This window comes from Ceratotherium simum, chromosome 9, assembly GCF_057802395.1.
Source record: "Ceratotherium simum simum isolate JZ-2026a chromosome 9, ASM5780239v1, whole genome shotgun sequence".
Taxonomy (NCBI): Eukaryota; Metazoa; Chordata; class Mammalia; order Perissodactyla; family Rhinocerotidae; genus Ceratotherium; species Ceratotherium simum.
In genome coordinates this window covers 50,587,414-50,611,634 of record NC_141908.1, presented here as the reverse complement: position 1 = coordinate 50,611,634, position 24,221 = coordinate 50,587,414, and the positions used below count along the sequence as shown (strand labels likewise).

At 36.5% G+C, this 24,221-nt stretch overlaps 1 protein-coding gene across 6 annotated transcripts in view; it reads right to left on the bottom strand.

Annotated features, from left to right (window-relative positions):
- Positions 1–5,022: 5,022 nt before the first annotated feature.
- The window catches only part of ERICH2 (glutamate rich 2), a 30,426-nt gene continuing 11,227 nt past the window's right edge, over positions 5,023–24,221 (bottom strand). For 5 of the 6 annotated variants that reach the window (XM_087435383.1, XM_087435387.1, XM_087435385.1 and 2 more), the window contains 5 exons: positions 22,080–22,228; positions 18,981–19,168; positions 12,880–12,937; positions 6,118–6,189; positions 5,023–5,242 (listed from right to left, as the gene is read on the bottom strand). In XM_087435383.1, coding sequence (XP_087291509.1) covers positions 5,121–5,242; positions 6,118–6,189; positions 12,880–12,937; positions 18,981–19,168; positions 22,080–22,228 — 589 coding nt within the window. In that variant the 3' untranslated portion in view covers positions 5,023–5,120. The remainder of the gene's footprint in view (positions 5,243–6,117; positions 6,190–12,879; positions 12,938–18,980; positions 19,169–22,079; positions 22,229–24,221) is intronic. The other variant, XM_087435386.1, reaches the window with a different exon arrangement.

Below are 24,221 nucleotides of genomic sequence, written 5' to 3'. Positions count from 1 at the left end.
CTCTTCTATTCAGCCTATACTTTCTCTGTGGGCCACCATTGTCTTATCTTTGATTATCTCTAATCAAAGAGATATCTCTGTTATGTGTTATCTAATTGAGTCTAAACTGATAACTCCTACTTAAAGTGTATATCTCCAGTCAAACTCTCTCTTCATACCATGAAGCTCCATACCATGAGTTCCAAAAAAACTAACACCCACTACTTTCTGTGGTAGGCAGACTAATGCCCCCCCACCCCCAAAGATATCTACGTCCTAATCCCCAGAAGTCATAAATATGTTAGGTTACATTGCAAAGGGCAATTAAGGTTGCAGATGGAATTAAGGTTGCTAATCAGCTGACTTTAAGATGGGGAAGATTAGGGCCGGCCCTGTGGCTTGGTGGTTAAGTGCGCGCGCTGCGATGCTGGTGGCCCGGGTTCGGATCCCGGGTGCGCATCGAGGCACCGCTTCTCCGTTCATCCTGAGGCCGAGTCCCACATACAGCAACTAGAAGGATGTGCAGCTACGACATACAACTATCCACTGGGGCTTTGGGGGGAAAAAATAAAATAAATAAAATCTTAAAAAAAAAAAAAAAAAAGATGGGGAAGATTATACCGGATTATCCAGATGGGCCCAAAGTAATTATAAGTGTCTTTAAAGTGGAAGAGGGAGGCAGGGTGTTGAGAGTTTAGCTAAACTATTCCATAATATTGCTGCCTCTGTGTCCGTTTTGTGTGGCTAAGTGACCTACAGGGGCCTTGAATTGACACTAGCCTCTCCCTCAAGTGTATGCCCTAGGTAACAGTTTGTGCATCAGAGATAATAGCCCACAGAGTCACAAGCAAGTTCCTGATATGACTCCCCTAAGGCCCCTGGTGATAAATAGTCTCTCCTGCTTCCCAGCTCCTTCCCCTTGTGTGCCCCTTCCATAAGATCCCCATGGAATGTACCAAAACCCTGCTTTTCTTGGGTGTGAGTTGACTAATTCACCCTCAGCCCAGGAACCCCAAAAGCACTCCACTCATGGACCCTAATAAAGACATGTATCCCAGGTTCTCCTGCTCACTTTCTGCCTGCACCTTGACCTCCCCATGTGGGCCCTCCAAGGCATGCAGTATACCTCCTCCAGGACCTGTGAATAATAAACTACTCTATTTCATTTTCCCTGGTGGTCTTTGTTGAACCATGGCTCACCATCTGACACCTGAAAGTTCTACTTAACAAATGTTAATTTAACAAAACTCACAAACGGGAGAACTTGAGAGATGGCAATGTGAGAAGGTCCCAGTCAGACATTGCTGGTTTTAAAGATGGAGGAATGGGGCCACAAGTCAAGGAATGCTGGCAGGCTCTAGAAGCTGGAAAAGGCAAGGAAACAGATTCTCTCCTAGAGCCTTCAGAAAGAATGCAGCCTTGCTGACACCTTGATTTTGGCCAAGTGAGACCCATTTTGGATTTCTGACCTCCAGAAGTGGAAGATAATAAATTTGTGTTGTTTCAAGCCACTAAGTTTGTTGTAACTTGTAACAGCAGTCATAGAAAACTAATATACTTCCCATACTCAACTTGTGTAAGTGAACTGCCATCTTCTCCAGCAAATCTGCTTTTCTTTGTGTTCCTTTTTTAGGGGAGAGTACCACCATAGACCCAGTTATCCAATTGGAAGTCATCCTTGACCTCTACCTCTCCCCCACATTTAATTCATCACTAATTCCTGTCAGTTCTTTCTACCTCTCAAATAACTCCTCCATTCCATTGCATCTCTCTGCTACTACCTCTTTTCAGGCTATAATTTTGAACTGCTAGAATTTCTATGTAACAGTTGTGGTGAATCAGAATTGGCCACCCCAAAATGTGTCTCTTTGGCATGAGGACTATTTTGGCTCGTTATTTAAAAAAAAAAAAAACAAAAAATGCAGACATGGGAAAAGCTCTGAAAACCAAACAGAAGTTACCCTTTGTAAGAGACATTTATATTTGTAAGGGAAATCTCCATTTGTAAAGATATCTCCCTCTCTATACCAGGAAGAGGAGGATGACCTTATCTCTAGAAACTCTTACCAATGTGGAAGGCAAGGACTTAAATCTGCATAATAACCATATCTTGTTTACTGTGCTTTTCTAGTAACCTTCCATAACTGACTCTCCCCACCCCAACATCCTCTTTTGTCTTTAGTTGAAGATGATATTTAAGGTGACAGCTTTGGCCATTCTGGCAAGTTGCTCAGTTTTCCTGGGTTTCTCCCATGTATACATGTTATAAAGCTCTGTTTGATTTTCTCTTGTTATTTTACCTCATGTCAATTTTATTTGTAGCCCAGCCAGAAGGACCTAGAGGGTAGAGGAATTCTCTTCTTCCCCTACACAGTGGAGTTTTGTATTCCACTCTAGTCTGCTCTCTACACTTTCATATATATATATATTTCTTAATTTGGGTCCATAGGAAGAAATACATTTCACATCAAGATCTAGGACACACACAAACTCTTGAACCAGAAATTTCACAAAACCATAATTCCCATACTCTTTTGCAATGTGTGCTATTTTCTATCCTACATATTTAATTTTAAAAACCCCAGCTATTACTGACTCACTATAATGATTTCATAACTGACCAATGGATCATGACCTGTAGTTTGAGACAACATATTTCTATCTGGCTACTAGAATGCTCTTTCTCAAATACAATTATTATTTTCCTTAAAATCCTTCAATGGCTTCCCACTACTCTAAGGATAAAGTTCAAACTTTAACGCAGCTTATAAGATCCTCCATTACCGAGCCCTTTTATAACCATAGCTTCATCTGTCTCATCTCTAACTGGTTCATTTTTGTTTTGAATCCAACCTTACCTACTTACTGTCTGGACTCCGAATGTATCTACTGATAGAACATTCTTCCCCACATCCTCTTTTTGTAGCTATTTCCTGCTCATTCTACCTTCTCAACTTAGACTTCACTTCCCTCTGAATGCTTTCCCTGGATGCCTGGCCTGCCTAAGGTGCCCCTCCTGTGTGCTCCCTTAGCACCCTGGACTTCCTCAATGGTGGTGTTTATCACCCTGTATTTCAACTACAACAGTGCTGTTTAAGAGTAGGGACTGAGTTTTGTTCCCCATAGCATACCTAGTAGGCCTTCAGTAAATATTTATTTTTAATATTTATTGAATAAATGAAACTATTTCATTTCTTAATGAAATAGTTTCAAACAAATCCATTGAGTAGACATTCTCACACATCGCCGTGTTGTTGGATATTTGGGTTCTTTCACACAGTTGTAACCTGTTATAAAGTTTTGAAGAGGGCATAGGTCTGGAACTGAACTGTCTACCTAGATACAACTTGTTTGCCGATTCATTAAACAGTTTCTAGAGTTTAGCTATGTGTGAAGCAGCATGGAACGCTGAGCTCAAGATTCACTAGATTTCTCATCCTGGGACATAACTTAGCATCTTTAAGTCTTAATTACCTCATCTGAATTCCAATACTCCAGTTAACTTCAACCTTTGGATATCCCTAAGCATCCCAAATTCCATTCGTGTAACTGACAGAGATAAGCATGCTCTTAGGACTATCGTGAGAAGCTAGAGGGTTAGGTTATATAAAAATACTTCACAGATTATCTTTTAGCTATTATTACTACACACAGACACACGTGCCTATGTTAGGTTATGCCAACACTCTAAGTTTCATTGATTAAGGAGTCCAAGTAGTATGAAGAATATGGATAGAAGGGTACTGATTATCCTGCATGAGCAAACCCTGCAAATTCTTAGATTTAGCTGTAACATGGCCTGTGATATCATGGCTTTTTATTTAGAAAGTTTCTTCCTCAGACCTTTCCTGTTCCTTTAAAAGAAAACTAAAATCTCATTAGTGTAACTTACTTAGTCTGCAATATAAGTTTTAGGGTATTTTATGCACTTCTTATGGTAGGGGGAGCTCCATAATCAGATAAGTGTCATCATATTGACATATGGTGGTTTTCCTGTGGTGCAGAGGAGTAATGAACCCTCAAATGAAAAGAACAAACCATTCCCGAGGTCTGTGTCAGTCAGCCCTCCAGTGCTATCTGATTATTTATGTAACTAGAAGATTATACATACCCATCTTCATTTCTTTCAGTCACTCCCATGAAATGGTGCAGAATTTTTTCCTCTGAGTGTTAGCAGGCTACAAAATGCCCAAAGAATAAACTATGTTGCAAGCATTTTGGATATGACATGATATTGTGCTAATATAAGAATAAAAATTCAAAATGCCTACCCCCAAGTCAGACTGGCACACTCAAAAACAAATTACTTAGGAATATTTTTCTCATTTTTACCTCAGTTACCTTACAACCTAATTTGAAGGTGGCAGAAATTCATCAGGGAATACAGAATCAGCAAAATAATGTAGATTCATACATAAAAAGTGTAATAAAGTCTTACAAATGTTTCATGAAAGACTATAAACATTTTCACTAACTTTCACTTCATTCACTCATTCACTGGTATATATATCCCGTTATTTGCCAGGCACTTATCCAGTTGCTAGGGACATAATGCTGAAAAAGATCAAGTCCTACTTCATGGAGGTTACATTTTCTGACAGAAAGGGAAAAGATGACAAGAACGAATATTAAATAAGAATTTCAGGTACTGATACATGCCATAAAGAACATAAAACCAAGGAGGTTAAAGTGCCTGAAGTGGTGGTCAAGGGACGGGCTAAGAGTATAGATTCTGCAGCCATAACGTCCACGTACAAATCCAGGCTCTACCACTCAACAGGTGTATGATGCTGGGCAAACTACTCACCTTCTCTGTACCTCAGTTTTCTCATCTGTCAATTGCAGATAATACTAGTACTTACCCAATGGGTCTGCTGGGTTAAGTAAATTGATGTATGTAGAACAGTACCTGGCACATAGTTAGTGCTATGTAAGTGTTTTCTATTGACTATTTTCCTCTGAGTAACTCACATTAAAGTAAGACCTAAATATTATGAAGGAACTCAAACTAACTTGGATAAATTAAAAGAACTCTGTACCAAATAAAGAACAATTAGAGCAAAATGCAGCTCTCTTCTTTATATTTCCATGATATACAGAAATGAAAATACGTGAAGAGTAAACCATAGCGGCAGCGTTCATCACCCATCTTCACATTCATCGGAGCTTTCTTCACTTAGACCCTCACTGCTCTCCCCTTCACTTGCACCGCTACTGTCGTCTTCACTATCTTCATCATCTTCCTCAAGATTTTGAGCTTTCTCTGCCACAGAAAGGAAGAGAATTGCTTAAAATGTTTCTTAATATTTCCTCTCTTTGAAAAATCATAATTCTCCTTGCTTCTCCATCCACCAAGAAATACCCATTTTTGGAATGTGAGAACTGAGCTGAACTTTGCTAACTGTAGGTAGGGTCAAAGTAGTAATACAAAGAAGAATACATTCTTACTGGCACAAAGATGTTTGTGGATTTAAAGTAAATTTAAAACATAAGTCTATAACCATTGTCAATGTAATTCTTACTTAAATACAATAAGAGTGAGTGAGATTTAGGGTAATTTAGAGGGTACTGGCTTTCCTTGGAATTGTGGGATAATCCCTTTAATACATGGGGCAATTAGCAGGTTATATTCCCTCAAAAACTCTGTCGGTGCCTGATGCCTGGTGCCCAGGGAGCCTGCTCTGCTCGGGCAGTTCCACCCCACAGAGAAAAGGGAGTCATTTTGACCTTCTAGAGGACAAGCTGGTTTCATTAAACCATCCAAGACAACCATTTGGCCTTTTCTTTTTTTTTTTTTAAATTATTCTATTTAGGTCACGTTGGCTTAGAACATTGTGTGAACTTCAGGTTTACCTTATTATATTTCAGTTTCTGTATGGACTGCATCGTGTTCACCACCAATAGTCTAGTTTTTATCTGTCACCATACGTATATGCCCCTTTACCCCTTTTGCCCTCCCCCAACCCCCTTCCCCTATAGTAACCATCAATCTGTTCTCCCTATCTATGTGTTTGTTTATGCCTTTGCTCAACCACTTTCTGAGGATGTACTTTGCCAATCTCCTGGGATACCGAGTTTTTAAATAGTGACTGCTCACAGTTCTATGAGAAAAAAACGAATTTCAATTTTTTAATTTACCCATCAGCAACATTTCTTCAATAAGTGAGAAAAACTCCTTGGCCTCAGGATTTTCTGGTTCATAGATTAGAACTGAAAATGGACAACAGGATGTGTGTTATTAATGTTCAAAGTGTTTTAGCAAACAGGCTCCTCAGAATGAGTCTGAAACTGTCAATCAGAGTAAGTGAAAATGCAGAAAGCGATAAACACCAACAATTATACCACGGGTATATCTAAGTACAAATAAAGAAAACGCTCTCCCTATCTTAGTTGCTTTGTAAGAGATATAATCCTTATTATATTTTCTAATTCCTGTCCAAAGAATGCAGTCTCCATCACTATGAGGCTTCCCTCATAGGCCTGTAGTCAAAGTGTCTCTTGACCATAATTATTCTCCAAAAAAGGTACAAATCTTGAAAATATGGACACTTCCTAATGAGAAGACTGTGTGCCTAGAGGTCTGTTAATCTCCCATTTCACCTCACCCACTCAATGTCTACACATCCTTTACTAAAGGTTTAACCCAAACACAAAGGAACGGAGTGGTTTTTGTTTCTTCATTTTCTTTTCAAGCAAGCTCTTCTACAGTAAAGAAGTCATTTTTAAAAACTCAACTTTGAAATAGGGAAAACTGATGTTTCTTCTTTCTTTTCATCCTGAAAACTTTTACCCTAGTTCACACCCCAGTCATCACCTACTTAACAGCATTCTCCCCTCTTCATCAGATCCATTGTTTTTAGCACTATTTATTCCTTTTTGCTGATCCTTCATGTGAATGTGTCATCCTTCCTTTGGACCATACCAGTAGGTTCTTTTTAAGGCTTGTTGGTAGGTTACCAACATCCTAGAGGCTAGAATGATTTATACCTTTTGTTTCAGGGTTTTTTGTTTTTCGATGAGGAAGATTGGGTCTGATGCCAATCCTGTTGCCAATCCTCCTCTTCTTTGCTGAGGAAGATTAGCCCTGAGCTAACATCTGGGACTGTCTTCCTCTATTTTTTGAATGTGGGACACCGCCACACATGGCTTCGTCTGTGCCTGGAATTGGAACCTCTGAACCCTGGGCTGCCGAAGCGGAGTGTGCAAACTTAACCACTACACCACCAGGCTGGCCCCTCAGAGTTTTTTATACTATTTTTTTTCAGATCTCACTCTACAGATTTCTCTCTACCTTTTTCCCACCTGCCTTGAGGAGTATTCATAATCCTGCATCATCCATTTAATATTGTGACACCTGTGCAATATCTTGATGGCCCCTAGGGGGCACTGAAACATCAAGTGTGCTATTCACCTGGCTAAGCATAAGAGAGAATTGTGGATGGTTCAACTAGGTCCTATTGGCTCATAGGACCTCACCCCATGTGGCTTTCATCCTGACACACCAAACCAGTGTCTTTATTTCCTAATCTACTAATATAACAATTTACCATCAATCTGGGTTAGCATGATTGTACACCTGGCTCAAAAGCTGCTTTCAAGACCTTATAGGTATTTATACATCTCTTAAGGTTTCTAACAAAAACAACTTTTTATACATTTTAACTTGGGCTAAAATATGCTTATCAGTAGCAGTCTAAATCTTTCTCTGCTAAGCCTCAGAGCAGGGTTTTTCCAACTTGCTCCTTGAGATACTAGTTTCTTAAAATGTTAATACATATTTGGGAAACTGGGTTAAATGAAGTTAATCAGGTAAAGCTTCCAGTAAGGAAGAATTGCAGGATTTTACAGAACTATTAATATGCTCATAATTATTATGAATCTTATAGAGAAGAGAATGTGGTTTTTATTATTCCCATGGAAGCTTTTTTGGTGGAACACTTATTAAGAAATCTTGAACTAATATTCCTTGGACCATAGTTTAGAAAATTTCATGGTGGAATTAGGAGTATCTCAAGGGACTGGAGTATGGGATCAGCTACTCTCATGGTTTAACAAAAAATGGATGGCAACTGTCAATTTTCAGAGTGGGGGTATGGCATCTGTTTTGAAACTTAGCCCAGCAATATCCATTCTAGGTGATGAATCAAAAATTCTTCTTACTCTTTGACAGGCTAGTAGAGTTTGTAAAAAGGTAAGAGAAGCTTCTAGCACATGCAGTTGGTGTCCTGGGGGTTGTTTCCCAACCTGGGCCCATAAGCAGAGCCCAGTGTGGGCCCTGACAAAAGCCTGTCAGATGTGAATGCTAGTTCTGACACTCTCTAGCTGGGTCATCTGGGGAAAGTATTTACTATCTCTTACCTCAGTCCCCTTATCTGTAATAATACTATCGACCACACCGGGGTGTTTTGATGAATCAATGTGATAATGTAGATAAAGTATTTAGTCTAGTCCTTGGTACACAGTAAGTGCTGAATAAATGTTCATTATTATCTGTTTTCCTGGAATGGTTCTGGGCTCAGAGAAAGGCTTGGTTCCATCCTAAGCATTCAGTGGATGTTTTCTTCCGGCTGAAGGGCTGGGGTAGGGAGTAGGGGGGTTCTGCTGCCCGTGGGGCTCTAAGTCTCTCAGACTGGGGGCTATTCTACAGTAGACAGAACCCTGGTCTTGTTCACTGTTGCATCTCTATGAGAGTGCCTGGCACTAGAGCTGAAGCCCTCAAAACATTAAAAAACAGAATAAACAAATACAGACAATTGAGTAGGAAGCAGTCCCTTATGCCTAGATAAAATTATACTCTAGGCTAACAGTAAAGGGTGATTTATTTTACTCAAAAAGAAACAGACAACTTTATAGGAACTATCTTTTCTGAAGATATGTCTGTATTTGTGGTAGACCTATAATAAAGAGAACCATTTTGATTTTCAGGCCATTATTCTTAAATATTTATGATTATTATAATCGATGAAATATGTCTTCCAGGCCTAAATGATTTTTTGTGTAGAATCTTGGGCTGCCTGTGAGCAGAAGTGTGGAGCCCTGAGAAGACTGAGCCGCAGGTTCTCTTCTTATATGTGAAGAGACCAAGAAATAGGACAATTGATTGGCACAAAATCTCACCGTCAATCGGGAGATGAACTAAGAAAAGTACTTGGGACTCTTGACTTTCAGTTCCACTTAAAAACCACTTTTCCAGGCTGCCTCCAATGCCTGGTGGGAAATGGCATGGAGCACAGATATCAGTTCTGCATGAGACAGCAGGAAAATGGCTGAGGAAATATTAGGACCATATAAAAACTGTGTGTAGAAGACAGATAAAATTCAAGCCTTCACCAACAGATAAAATTTCTTGGGGGAACCCAACACAAATTTTTTAACAGGCAGGACAAAGAGAAAAGAACCCATGGGCACCCGGGACGCCAAGTGGGAAACAAGTGACTGCAGCCAAATGAAGATATAAGTGACTACACCAGAACAGGACAGCAAGAAAACACACCAAGAAGCAGAAGCTTTATTCAAGAAAATGAATTTGCAAAACATTTCTGAAGAGATAAAGATGCATTATTTCATATAAATTAATTGCCTTAGATACAAATAAAGAAAATATTTTAATCAGCCATAGGAGCCATTTCAAGCCTGATTAATCCATAAAAGTATTTCTTTTCCAAGTCTCTGCCTGCTTGGCTAGAAATATAAGCTTATAAATCAAATGAGGAAATGGAAATCATAGGCTTTCAAGCCACATCTGGGATCGAGTCCTAACTCTATCACTTAGTAGTTGTGTGACTTGGTGTGAATTAGTTTTCCTTGCTAAGCCTCAATTTCCTCATCTGGAAAGTGGGGTTAATAATACCTGCCTCACAGAGTAGATTTAAGAATTAAACAGTGTAAATTAAAAAATACTCCCATAGTAGGTGCTCAATAAGTACATAAATGTGTAAACATATAATCTACGTTTACATATATAAATTTATAAATATAGAGAGAAAGGAGGAGTGCTCTGTAGAAAAGCTAGAAGATAGAAAAAAGAGACAAAAGAATATCTATACTGTAAGAATTTACACATAATATTTTGGGGTCCATGCTAGATTAAAAAAATTCATTTTGTCTGTTGCTGTGAATACAGAGAGGAACTGTGGGCAGCCCTCAGCCAAGTGTTCCTATTGGCATCAAAGAAACAGCACTTTCTTCTCCCTGAGACAGAGTCTGTCTCCAACTCTCCATTCTTCCTTGAACTTGCTTGGCATTGCTAAACCCGAGCCTCCCTAATTTCACATCGTTGGCTGGGAATCGGCCTCAAGGGCGCCAATCTTATTTTGCACACCCCCAGTCAGCTCCTTCTTCCTTGTGGGAGCAACGCTCTTCTTCAACTGGCTCCCTGGAACATGGTGCCTGTCTTAGGGCCCTCCACAGCTCCTTTTCTTATAGCCTAATTCTTGGTTTTAGAGGCATCACTAATTGACACTGACAGAAAGTAGTGGAACAGTGTTACTGGATGAGCCAGTATGTGTGAAAACCAAACCAAACCATGTCTAATGTAAACCCCAAGAGGGTTTAGAGCTCAGATTCTTGCTTTCTCTCCAGCTCCCAGCAGAACGTCTGGTACACAGTTGGTGCTCAATATATATTTGTTGGAAGAAAGGAAGGGAGTGAGTTTTTAAAAGGATATAACCCCATTAAGATAGATCAGTTTGAACTTTTTCATCCCCATTGACCTGGCACGTAATGTGTGTTTACTGGTTTGAGTTAGGTCAATAAGCATTTTATTGCACACCTGCTGTTTACATAGCATACTGCAGGGCTAACAGCCAAAACTGACTAACAGATGTGGTGGTATTAGTGCATATATTGTGTAGGCTTCAGCCAGAGGCTTTCTAAAATGATTGATGAATGGGGAAATACAATACATAAATTTTCCCACAATTAGGCTCCACAAGAAACTCAGAGAACTGGGAGCCAGAGCTACAGAATCACTCACTTCTACCCTAGCCTCACAGAGAAGAAACGTGTTGTGGGAGAAGGAGGCTGGGGTTCCAGCTCTGGCTGTGTCACTATCTCCCTGGGTGGGGCTGAGCAAGCTGCTTAACCTCTCTCTGCTTCAGTTTCATTATTCACAAAAATAGAGACTTGGACGTGGTTTTCTCTAAGGATTCCTTCTGATTGGAAATTCTATGTTTGTGGGCCACCGAAAATAGTTTTGATCAAAATATTTTATTCGATGGCTCTAAAGATCAAAAGCTTGAAAGGATTAAACAAGGCAAATTATTTACCTTGGATAGAAAATCCGTAGTGTTAAAGTATTCAAGAGACCCATTTTAAAAATTAGCCAATGATTTAAGAAGTACTGTATCCACAGTAGAGACTCTGTGTGAGGCAAGCAGCAGACCCTCACAATCCCTATAGTATGCTTTCACTTCAAGGACTTTTAACTTAAGTCTAACACTAGTTAATATTTTGAGTCCTTTTATCAACATGAATTGTAGAGTTGCCATTTTCTCTTTTAAAATAACTATGAGTAATGTATTAGAGAAAAAGATGGACAAAATAGTTGAAAAGACTGTGGATTTCAACAGAGAGCTGGCATCTTTCAAAATCATTAAATGGACTTTCTAAAATTGGAAAATACAATCTTTGAAATTAATAACTCACTGGATAGTTTTAATAGCAAATTGTACACAACAGAAGATAAGTTAACTTAAAAACAGGTTGATAGAATATATCTAAATGGAAGCAGAGAAATAAAAAGAAATGGAAACAACACAGCTGAGTATAAGATACATGTGGCATACCATGAAAACAAGTCTAAGTTATGTCAAATTGGAGACCCAAGAAGAGAAGAGAGAGAGAGAATAGGGCAGAAGTGATATTTGAAAAGGTAATGGCTAAGAAATTTTCAAAGTTGATGAAAACATCAACCCACAGATTTAAGAAACTTAGCAAACCTCCCAAACTTCCCTTTGTGTAAATATAAAGAAAATCACAACTATTTTGAACAAGTCAAACCACTAATAACCAAAGATAAAAAGAAAAGTAAGGTAGATCATACTATTCCTCTACTCAAAAGTGTCCAATGGTTTCCCACCTCACTCAGACAAAAAGCCAAGGTCCTTAAACTGTGAAAAGATGCCCTGTGATTTGCACAACCCCCAGCCCATAACCTCTCTGACCTCATCAACATACTTCCCCTTGCTTATTTGGCTCCGGTGACACTGTTCTCCGTGCCGTTCCTCATCAGGCCCATTCACATCTCAGCACAGTGAGTCCTGCCTGGAACACACTTCCTCCACATATCCACATGACTAATTTCCTCAACTTCTTCAAGTCTTTGCTCAAGTCTGTCAGTGAGGCCTTCCTGGACTATCTGATCGAAAACTACTTTGTTTCCTCCCAGTACTTTCTATTCCTTCCTCCCTCCTTTATTTTTCTCCATAGCACTTATTTATGACACAATAGTTACATATGAGTTTATTATCTGATACTAGATATAAAATATGGGATTGTTATCTGTCTTGTTGACTGCTGTATTTCCAATGCCTAGAACAGTACCTGGCACATATAGGCATTTAAATATTTGTAGAATAATTGCATATTAAGTAAGGTTTGCTGCATCACCTGACACTTCTTTGAAACTAAAGGCATAAAGTTACTAACCCATTACTATGAAGGTAAGGATTTTGACTTATTTTTCAGTGGTGGTAATTAGTCTCTGTTAGTTTATCCCACTCAAAGTCATTCTAGAATTCTAAATTAGTCCTTATACCAATCAACCTAATTTACTATCAATGAATCATTGAGACACTCATCAGGGAATTCACTAGACTTATGATAATCAAACCATCTTACATATTATGGAATGTATTTAGAAACAGAAGATTGGAAAACAGAAAAGTAGTTTGTACTTACTCATCTGACATAATTTTTTTGCCAAATGATAGTCTTGGTTCATTTCTGCTCTCAGGAACTGGAAAACATGAAGAAATTCTTAAGATAAGTAGTTTCAGAGAGAATTTAAATGTCAAGTATAAACTCCCTAGGAAATATTTCATTCATGATTAACTATTTTGCTTTTAACATTTACACGTTTTTCCAAGAGTGAGTCTGTAATCAATCAATTAGGAATATTTAAGGATTTCTCATGGCAAGGCAACAAAGAATATGTATGACACCTCTACTTTGCTGCAGCCACACTATATATCTACTACTGAACAATTTGAGAATATGCAGGTTGATTCAACTGGCAGAGATAGTGAAGATATTAATCACTTTAATATCCCTTTGGTTCAGATACAGCTTTTATTTGTGAACTCAGTCCATAATTACAAGACAATACTTAGTAAAAAAAATGTAGATTTACAATTATGTATATTCAGTATTTTCCAGTATTGCTCTTCTACCATCCAGTTTTGCTTTTACTATTTTTATTATATACATATATATTTCTTTTTGGTGAGGAAGATTGGCCCTGAGCTAACATCTATTGCCAATCCTCCTCTTTTTGCTTGAGGAAGATTGTCCCTGAGCTAACATCTGTTCCAATCTCCCTCTATTATTTTGTATGTGGGATGCCACCACAGCATGGCTTGATGAGTGGTATGTGGGTCCGCACCCAGGATCTGAACCCATGAACCCCGGGCCGCTGAAGCAGAGTGTGCGAACCTAACCACTATACCACTGGGCCAGTTTCTTATTATATTTTTCTTATTACAAAGTAATACATATTTTTGTATGTAGGAAATTTAAAAGCTAAATAAACACATTCTGTCCCCAATTAAAAACCATCTATATTTCTACTACCCAGAGATGTTTATTTTTAACATCTTCATGTATATTTAGTATTTTTTTTCCATAAATGAACATGTTTACAAAACTAGGATTATTCAATAAACTAACACACGGACAGAGAGAACTATTTGGTGGTTACCAGGGGCAAGGGGGTTGGGGGGGTGGGCACAAGGGGTGAAGAGAGACATTTATATGGTGACTGACAAAAAATAATGTACAACTAAAATTTCACAATATTATAAACTATTAAGACATCAATTAAAAAAAACAGGATTATTCAGTAACCTTTTTAAAAAAAAACACATATCATGACATTTTCTCCCCATGGAATTAAATTTTCCTATATATTTTTTACTTAGGCTATAATTTACTAAACTAACCTTCTATTACTAGTTATTTAGACTATTTCCATTAAAAAATAACCCTACACTTGGATGATTGTTCTTGCTTGTGTGGGACATATTCTGAGCCATATGCAGGTACACTAGGTTTACTCTGCAAGAGATAGGGACATCAGGTGATACAGAGACACTTTTCACACATTTCCAGATATTTGATAAATACTCAGGGGCCATTTTAAGAAGCAATTCTCTACCAGTTTTCTCAGTTTCTCCCATGAGTATTAGATTACTTATATTCTTCTAATGTAAACAGAACTCTTCTAGAGATTTTTCTATAAATCATTAATTTCATCACAATTCTCATTTATTCACATACTAACAAATGCTATGTTCACTCATGAAATAGAATTCTCTTACATTTTTAAAATCTATTCTTGTCTAAGGTTAAGACATGCTCATTTTCATTCCTATTTGTGGTTTTCTTCCATTTCAATTTTGACATCTAGTGGTTTATCTATGTCATTCTTTTTTCAGATATCCAGCTCTTGAATTGATATATTAATTTGGTTTTTAGTTTGAATTATTAATTTCTTTCTTTTTCTTATTTTCCTTCGGTTTATTCTGTTCTTTTTCTAGTTTCTGGCATTAATATTTAGTTCATTTATTGTCATTCTTCCTTGAATCATCTTCATCATCGTCCTCAAAGCATTTGAAACTTTATGCTCTTTTCAAAAGTCTTAATATTTAGTGTTGTGGTTATCACTATTTTTTAAATAGTTTATAACTTTAGTTATGATTTTTATTTTTAATTCAAGTGTCACTTAGAAGAATATCTTTTAGTTTTAAGTAGTTTTAATTTGTTATTGTATTATTTTTGTTATTAATGCCTAGTTTAATTGATCTCGGTCAGAAAATGTGACCAGTATAATATGCAGTTGTTGTTTACATTTTAAAAATCTTTATGGAAAATTTAAATGTACACAGATGTAGAGAAAATAGTAAAAGAAATACATGTCCCCAATTCTGACCTTCAAAAATTAACATTTTGCCAATCTAGCTTTATCAGTATCACCACACACTCTTTTCCTGCCTCTGCCTAGATTATTTTAAAGCAGTTTACAGATATCATCTCATTTCACTTTAAATTAAAAACTCAATCACATTATCTCTATCACACCTAAAAAAACTAACAAGAATTTCTTAATGTCAACTAATATCTAGTCTACTTAATAAAACATTATATTAATACTAGCCTCAGAAAATGATAAGGAGCATGGAATCAATTTCAAAGGCTCCTTTGCATTGACCTATTTTTTGTTGTTGTGGTTGTTAACATAAAACATATTTTCTTTTAATAGTTCAAAAGGCAGTGAAATTAAGATATTCATGCAATGAATATCTGGCTAAAGACTTTCATGAAAATTACTTAAGACTTCAAAATTAAGCTGAAGACAGGTTTTAAAAAATTGGTCTTATATTAAATTATTTATGACATTCAAAATAAAAAGATGCTTAACAACTCAACTCAAAACATGAATTTTGATGGAATTCTGACTGGAAAAAAATCCAGTTATAAAAGCTATTTTAAAGACAAATTGGGAAATCTCAATTTGAATATAATATTATATTTTATCACAAAATTATTGTTAATTTTTCTTAGATGTGATAAGGGTATGATGTTATATTGAAGAATGAACTTATTCTTAGGAGACGCATGGTTGAGTATTTGGCAGTGAAGTTTTACGATGTCTGCAACTTACTTTCAAAGGTTTCTGCCAAAAATATATATCTAGGTTATATGTATGCCTCATCTATGAAAAGAGTGAGATAAAGCAAATGTAGCACAATGTTAAGAAGTGGTGAATCTAGGTAAAGTGTATTCATTGTTATACTCTTTCAACTTTTCTACTGGTTTGAAATTTTCAAAATAAAAAGTTGTGAAAATTAAAAAGGGACACATTCTGAAACAAAAGATCTTATGCATAGCAGCACAAGATACGAAAATAAGCAATTTCATACTGTCTGAATACTTATACGAAAATGAATTCAGGGATTACCTTTATAATTAAATGTCAAAAAAGAAAGAGAAAAGAAATAAAATGAGCAACTCCAGACAGTTTGGTTATGGCAAACAGGGTCTCTGAATGCTCTATAATTCATGAATGATTTAGATATTCAGTCAAAAGTGTGTTTGGTCAAGTGAAATCGTTCCAACACTTGGAATCAATTTTTTTCCCCCTTCTTAAAAGCACCTTATAATATTAAGGAAGCTGTAAAATTCCCTACATATGCTTTATTCTAGGAGAAAAACATAATAAATATGTCTGATTTCCTTATATGATTCCATGGGATAAATTAGCATATGGGTTAAATTATCTAAGAAGGCAAGCATATTAGCGTTTTCATTGTGTTAAAATTCTAATTGAGGCTTCTAGCTATGATGGAGTTAACAGAGACCAGATTTACTCTCCCCTCCTTAAAAAAACACAAAACTGGACAAAATAAGTGAAACAACAGTTTTCAGACACTGGACAACAGACATTACAAGACAATGATCTCTGAGAAAAGGGAAACAAGATGGGTCCTATGATTGCCTTATTTTACTGCTTTTAGGCTGTTTCTAGGTGCCAGCACGGGCAGGGAGAATACAAACAAGATGAGAGATCTCTCTGAGTTGAAATAACACAGTTTGGAGTTCAGAGAGGCCAAGGGCTCTATAATTTTCAAAAGAGGATGAGCTTCACAAAGAGAGAGAACTCCAGTAATCTGCTGAGGTGTCTCTTTGAGTCTTTGGCTGGTACTGATCTGCATATAAGTATTAAGAAACTATCAGAGGATAGAGAAAGAATCACTAGAATGAGCAGGGAGAACAATCACTGGACCTCACACAGGGCTGAGAAGAGTTCATGTTCTCTACAGCCAGAGCGGAAGATCCTCCTAATACACAGAGCATTGGGAAGAGTCCTCGTACAGGTATTGCCTTAGAAGTGTCCCTATACTATGAAGGTTGCTCTGCACTCGCCCAACAAAGCTTAAAAGGAAGACTCAAAAAGAGAAACCTGCTTCCAAGTTACTCAACTGTGTCTCAGATCAAAGTCCAACAACATTTTTTTTTTTAAAAAAACCAAAAGTTTGTACCCAAGAACATAAAATTTACGATGCCTAGGATTCAGTAAAAAATTACCAGGCATGCAAAGATGCAGGAAAATATGACCCATAAGCAGGAAAAAACTTAATCAATAAAAACTGACCTAGAATTGACAAAGATGATAGCATACCACACAAGCATGTTAAAATAGCTATTATAAATATAAGCCATATTCTCAAAAGTAGACAAAAATATGAAAATGATGAGGAGAGAAATGATATAAAAATATTTAAATAAAACTTCTAGACATGATAAATAAAATATCTGAAATGAATATAGATATATAGAGAGAGAGAGAGAAAGGGGGGGAGAGAAGATGGGATTAACAGCATATTATAATAGCAAAGAAAAGATCATGAACTTGACAACATAGCAATAGAAATTTCCAAAATGAAATATCTAGAGAAATAGAAAAAAAGAACATCAGTGATCTTTGTGACAATATTGGGTGGTCTAACATACATGTAATTGTAGCCTAGATAAAAAGAGAGAGGCAGAGGTCAGAAAATATATTTGAAGACTTAATAATTGAACATTTTTCCAAACCTGGTGAAAACTATAAACTCATAGATCCAAGAATCTCAATGAACAGAAGAAATATGAAGAAAACCACATCATGGCACATCATAATCAAATCACCAAAAATAGTAATACAGATGAAAAATGTTTAAAAGACAAAAAGACAGGGGGCTGGCCTGGTGGCGCAAGTGGTTAAGTGTGCGCGCTCCACTGCAGTGGCCCGGGGTTCACTGGTTTGGATCCTGGGCGCGCAACGATGCACCGCTTGTTAAGCCATGCTGTGGCGGCATCCCATATAAAGTGGAGGAAGATGGGCACGGATGGTAGCCCAGGGCCAGTCTTCCTCAGCAAAAAAGAGGAGGATTGGCATTGGATGTTACCCTAGGGCTGGTCCTCCTCACACACACACACACACAGACACACAGACACACACACAAATAAATAAATAAATAAATGACAAAAAGACATATACAGATGAATAAAGGTAAGAATAACAGCAGACATCTTGTCTGAAACTATGCAAACTATTAGACAATGGAGCAACCTTTCAAAGCACAGAAGAAAACCTGGCAACCTAGAATTCTCCAGGAATAATATCCTTTAAAAATGAAGGTGAAATCAACACTTTTTCAGACGAACAAAAGCTCAGAGAATTCAATGCCAGCAGAACTGCACTATAAGAAATACTAAAGGAAGTTTTTCAGGTACAAGGAAAATAATATCAGGTAGAAATTTGGATCTACACAAAACTCTGAAGAACTCCAGAAATGTATACCAAAAAAGATATTTTCCAATTTTTAAAAAATCTCTTTAAAAGATAATTGACCATTTAACACAAAAATAATAATGTATTGTGGGGCTTATATGTAGAATAAAATGTATGGTAACAACAGTACAAAGGAAGAGAAGAGGGAAATGAAAATGTACTGTTATGAAGTTCTTACGATATACATGAAGCTGTACAATATTAATTAAAGGTAGACTGTGAAACCACAAGGGAGGTAAAATTGTTTTGTCCTTTATAGAATTATCAGTAAATGTTTATGTACAGTTTCTGCATGTGATGTTTCAATGCCTTTGCACAACCTGTTTCCTATGCCAGGAATGCCTTCTCCTGTTTACCAGATTTTTTTAATCTTCAAGGCTATATACGATTTAGTTTTTTAAATATTTTTAAGTTTCTTAAATTATAATATAATACAAGTAAAACTTACTTCTGCCATTAACTCTAATGGGGCATGAGTATCCTTATTAGGGTTACTGTCTTCATCATTATCTTCACCATTGGTATCATCTTTACCACCATCATCTGTTGATTTGGACAACTTATCATCAATATCTTGAAGGCAATATTCATTATTTTTTGCCTGCTCTGCAATGACTGCATCTTTGCCAACTCTACCTAAAATAGAATATACATCATTTAATCAATAAATATAGAAAATTTCAAAAACTAAAAATGGTTATTCCTAAATTATAACATAATAAGTGTACATGTTTACTACATGGCTTCCTGTTCTGGAGTTTATTTTTTTTCATGACTAAACAGCACTGCAATAAACTTCATCTGATTTCCATTTCCAAAAAAGGTAATAAAACTGCCAAGTGCAAGAAGAAAAAACCCAAACCAATAACATTGAGCTGATGTTAGTGTTAACTGTTTAGTGCATGAAATTTTAATAAATGGAAAACAGTTTTGTTTATAAAGAATATAATAATTTAAAGAAAAAAGAAATTACTGCTATTCTATCTCCAAAAATATACTTCCCAAATTGTTCTAATAGGAAGGTAAGTACTAAATAAAGAGCTTGGAGAGGACAAGTAAGACTGGAGAGGCTGAGAAGCAAATAAGACTTCTTAGGCAGATCATGTCAATCCTTGGATATCTGAGAATAAAGTTCTCTCTCTCTCAACACACACACACACGCACACAAATTAGGAAGAGATACACGTGAAGTATTCTACACATAACCAGAGATTACATAACGTTATTAATGATTTTTCTTCATGTCAAGCCACAGTACCTATCACCAAACATAGATGACTGAAAAATAAAAAATAAGCATTACCGACTACCCATTCAGTGCCCAGCACTATGCTGAGTCCCAGGAACACAAAAATGAACAGTCCTTGACCTCAGCGTACTCAGTCACACTCCAATGGTGAGTCAGAAACATAATGGATAATTATAAACCAGTATGAAAGAACAGTGATAAAGATGTGTACAAGGTAAATGGGAGAACAGAGGAGGGCCCCACGCTGGTCTGGAGAGTGTTCAGGAATTGTCCAATCTGAGTGGATCAGTTCTCCAAGGAGAGGGGATAGCATGAGCCAATGCAGAAACAAGAATGTGTGTGGAGCTACAAACAGTTTGATGCTGCTTAAGGGTCAAGGTTGAGGCTGAAATGGTGACAGACATGGCGAGAGGGGTAGGTAGGGGCTAGCTGGAGAATGGAGAGTCTTGCAGGCCAGGAGCCTTGGAGTTAGGACTTTATTCTAAGAATGAAGGGGCTACTAGTGAGAGATTTTTCAGTAGGGAAATAAGTATGATAAATTCTGCATTTCTGAAGGAACACTTGGATAGCACGGTGGAAAGCGTATTTGAGGGGAGACAAGAAAAAAAGAAAAAAGAGCAAGGAGGTTAAAGGTCTCTTTAAAAAGTCCAAGGGAGAGAGATGATGAATGATAGGGCGCTGGTAAAATAGGGATGGAGAAGAGGGGACAGAGAAATATTTAAGAGGTAAAATCTCCATGGCACAATGTATTGGAATATTTTCCAAACTTCAGTAATTCTTATTCTATCTTCATCCATTTTGCCATATATGAGTATCATCTATACTATTTACTTAATATTTTTCTTTGAATCTACTTTTTAACTTATAAATTATCAGAACATAAATATTATCATCTATGACTGATGGATGTAGTAATAAAAGCAACATAATAATATAACCAACATTATATGCCATTATTCTTCTGAACATTACACATATTAACTCATTTAATTCTCTCAACATCGCAATGAGGTGTGTGCTATTTTTATCCCATTCATAGTTGAAACTGAGGGACTGAGAGATTAAATAACCCGCCCAACTTCACACCACTAATTAAGTGGTAAATCTGGGAGTCAGTTTGGCTCCAGAGCCCATATTCTTAACTATGTCTTACATTATTTTTTTCTAACACACATTAAAATATAGTACTACTAAAGTAATTAAAAAAAATGTTTACTATGTGTTTCCTAAAATTATCTCTTTGGGAAATACTATTGTGTGATCTTGCCAACTCCTTTGGCTCTACAGATGTCTTTCACAGTTTCAAACTGAACTTGTGCTACACCATCCCTTTTCTTGTAAGATTGAGTGTCTGGGAAGTCCTGTGAGATGCCTTCTTTTATGGGAATGTGGCCATGAGTTACTCTAAATAACACAGAAACACTTGTGTTAGAAAGAAGGAAATGAGAAAATCCAAGAGAACCCAAGAGAAGACAATGTTAAGACAATGCAGACCAAAAAAGAAAAAAATTGACAAAACTCCTGACCCTAAAGCAAACTCCTGACTCTAAACAAAAAGTGCTACCCTGAAAAGGGATACCAAGTCCTTCCAAGAAAAGGATGGCGGGGCTATTCAGGCCATCTACCTGCTTCTGTTTCATTTACAGTCTCCATCGGCTCACAACCACCCTGATCTTCCAGTGTGTATCCAGCCTGTTCACTGACTCATTACACTGATATCATCAGGGAAGGTCACAACAGGGAATTAAAGGCTTTGTGTGATGTCACAGGAACTGTCTCATTCAACTCACAAACACTTACTGAGCATCATGAGAGACGTTTCCTGATCCCTAGATCTAAGGTGGTCTTCTCTCAGGTGCCATTTATTTACTTCATAGCACCCATCACAACCTGTCATTGTCTTGCTTATTTGTGTTTGTTTTTGTATCTCCCACTAGAATGTGAACTTTGTAAGCGCAAGGACCTTGCCTACTTGCCAACTATTATATCCACAGCTTCTAAACCAGTGCCTGGCATTCAATAAATCACTGTTGAATGAATGGAACTTGTTAATGCTTTCATAGGTATTTTAATTCATTCTAAAATTTAATACCCTACCATTATCATGTTATAAATAATAAATAACAATACCCATGGATCCCATACCTGACTGTATATCAGAATCATCCAGTACATGAATTTGAAAAGTTACTGATTCCTATAATCCACCCCAGACCTACAGAGTTGTCAACATCCCAGAGGTCATGGATAAGGAGGGCTAAATTAGAAGCTACAGTTACTCAAGACAAATGTTATTACCTGTGCTTTCTTTTAAGAAGGAAGATGACCATAGCTTAGACTGTAGATTTGTTTTTATATCTTTATTTTCAATACTCTTTGAAGATATTCTATTCTCGGTATTCTTTAAAGAGATTTTATTTTCAATATTTTTTGAAGAGACTTCCTTCCTAAATGGTAAAGTAGATAAAGAAAACATACTTCCTTAGGTTACAGCTCTGTTTAAGGCTTTAGATGGGTTCACACACATACACACATTTAATATAGGCACACAATATACCAACAATAAACTAAACAGCTAAATGCAGTATCTTCTTTGTGGAAAAGCATTAAAAATAATTTTTACTGATTAAAATTCTATTTCTATTTGGCATTTATCATTGTGTAAAGATTCTTAGACTCTTTCCATAGTTCTTTAACATAGATCATATAAGCAATCAGTTATATGAATGTCTTTGGCACATCATTGCGATATGATGGAATAAAACTATTTAAGGAATACTAGCCTTGAGTTTTTTTCTTTAAATTTGTAAATCAATTCTTACCATTGCTAAATGCTACACTTATGGAGAGAGTCCAACACTAACATTAACCCTTGGTCATAATATAAAGTAGCCTGCTTTTTCATTAAGTAGTTGAAATAAAAATACGTTAATTTTCTCTTTTAGCCTTTAAGCCTGAAACTTCATATCAATAAATAACGCATTGAGACAGAGGATTCTTGTGTGGTGCACTCTGTTTGCAAAGACAGGCACACGTGCTGGTGGAAAGAAACCCAAGTTTGTTTTTTGTGGTCTTAAGATTCTTTTAATATGTCTCCTTTACCAAGTTTAAAAATTCAACTTCTAGTTTGCATGGAAAGATATAAAAAGATGTAAAGTATTATTTTTTTCCCCACAGTTATGGTGACTCCCCACTGAAATGTGAATCCAGAACATTAGTTAAGTTAGTGGTCTTGTACAGTGATTTAGCAAATAGGCTGAACAGCTTGTTGTAGTCTTAATACTATGGGAATCTTCACTTCCCCAGTATACGATGCTAAAGCAAAATCCCTCTCTGGTAATGAAAAATGCAGAGCAAAGATAATTTACATTTGTTCTGCCTCTGCCCTCCTCCACTTTCTAAGAAAGAAAGCATCCAAGAAGAAATTCTACATATGAAAAGTTGAGAAGTCACTTAAGTATTCAATTTTTAGCATGGTGAGATTCCTATTATGCCAAAGGTCACCATAAGTGATTACTAGAATTTGTATGCTCTAATATCTAATCTAGATGAAAGGGCTTTACTGCCTTTTCTCCCCCAAGAATTACAGCATTTTGTTGAATCTAAGATATCATCTATTTATTATAAGACATACCACAATTTAAGAAAGAAAAAGCATTGCCAAGTTTAAGTGTAAGATGCCATCAATTGTAAGAGATGTTAAAATATGAAGAAAATATGTGTGCTTTAGAATCTATGAAATATGGTACTTATATATTCACTAAGTGGGGGAGTAATATCCCTAAGGAGGGGAATTTATCTAGTATAGTTCTGGGTAGTTGAATAATTGGAAATACCTTTAATAATCTTAAGGACACAACATGCAGGAAGTCAACATACTCAACAGCCTGAAGATAAATGGGATATTACTATTTGGAAGCAGTGAACATGCCATAAAAATACATATAAGAATTGACCAAATCATCATTTTAACAGTAAAATATGAATTCCTCTTCTGCTCACTTTCTGTAGTCTTTCTCACACACACTTTCAAAGAATCAAAGGCCCAAAATCCAACCTCCTCTTCAACTATAATCTATTGACTGCCATCTAAGAAACTGATGTTATTTATGGTAATAATGCCTCTAACCAGGATACTCGGAAAGACCTGTTTTCTCTAATTTAAATACAATTTAAATTGTAATTACAATTTCCTGAAGTTACAACTGAGGAAAGATTCAAATTTTTACTTGATGTAATATCCTTTGGAAATGGAAGGTATTTAATTTAGTATTTACTAAGGTTAGAGAGTTAGTCAAGTTAGATATCCCACTGGAACATATTTATGCTAGAGAGTAGATAACCTAGGTTTCAGGATTGTTCCTTAGTGTGTTAAGAACATTGGGCATATTTATGAAATGTCCCCGAATTTCTATTGGAATAATTTTTTCAGGAAGTTTA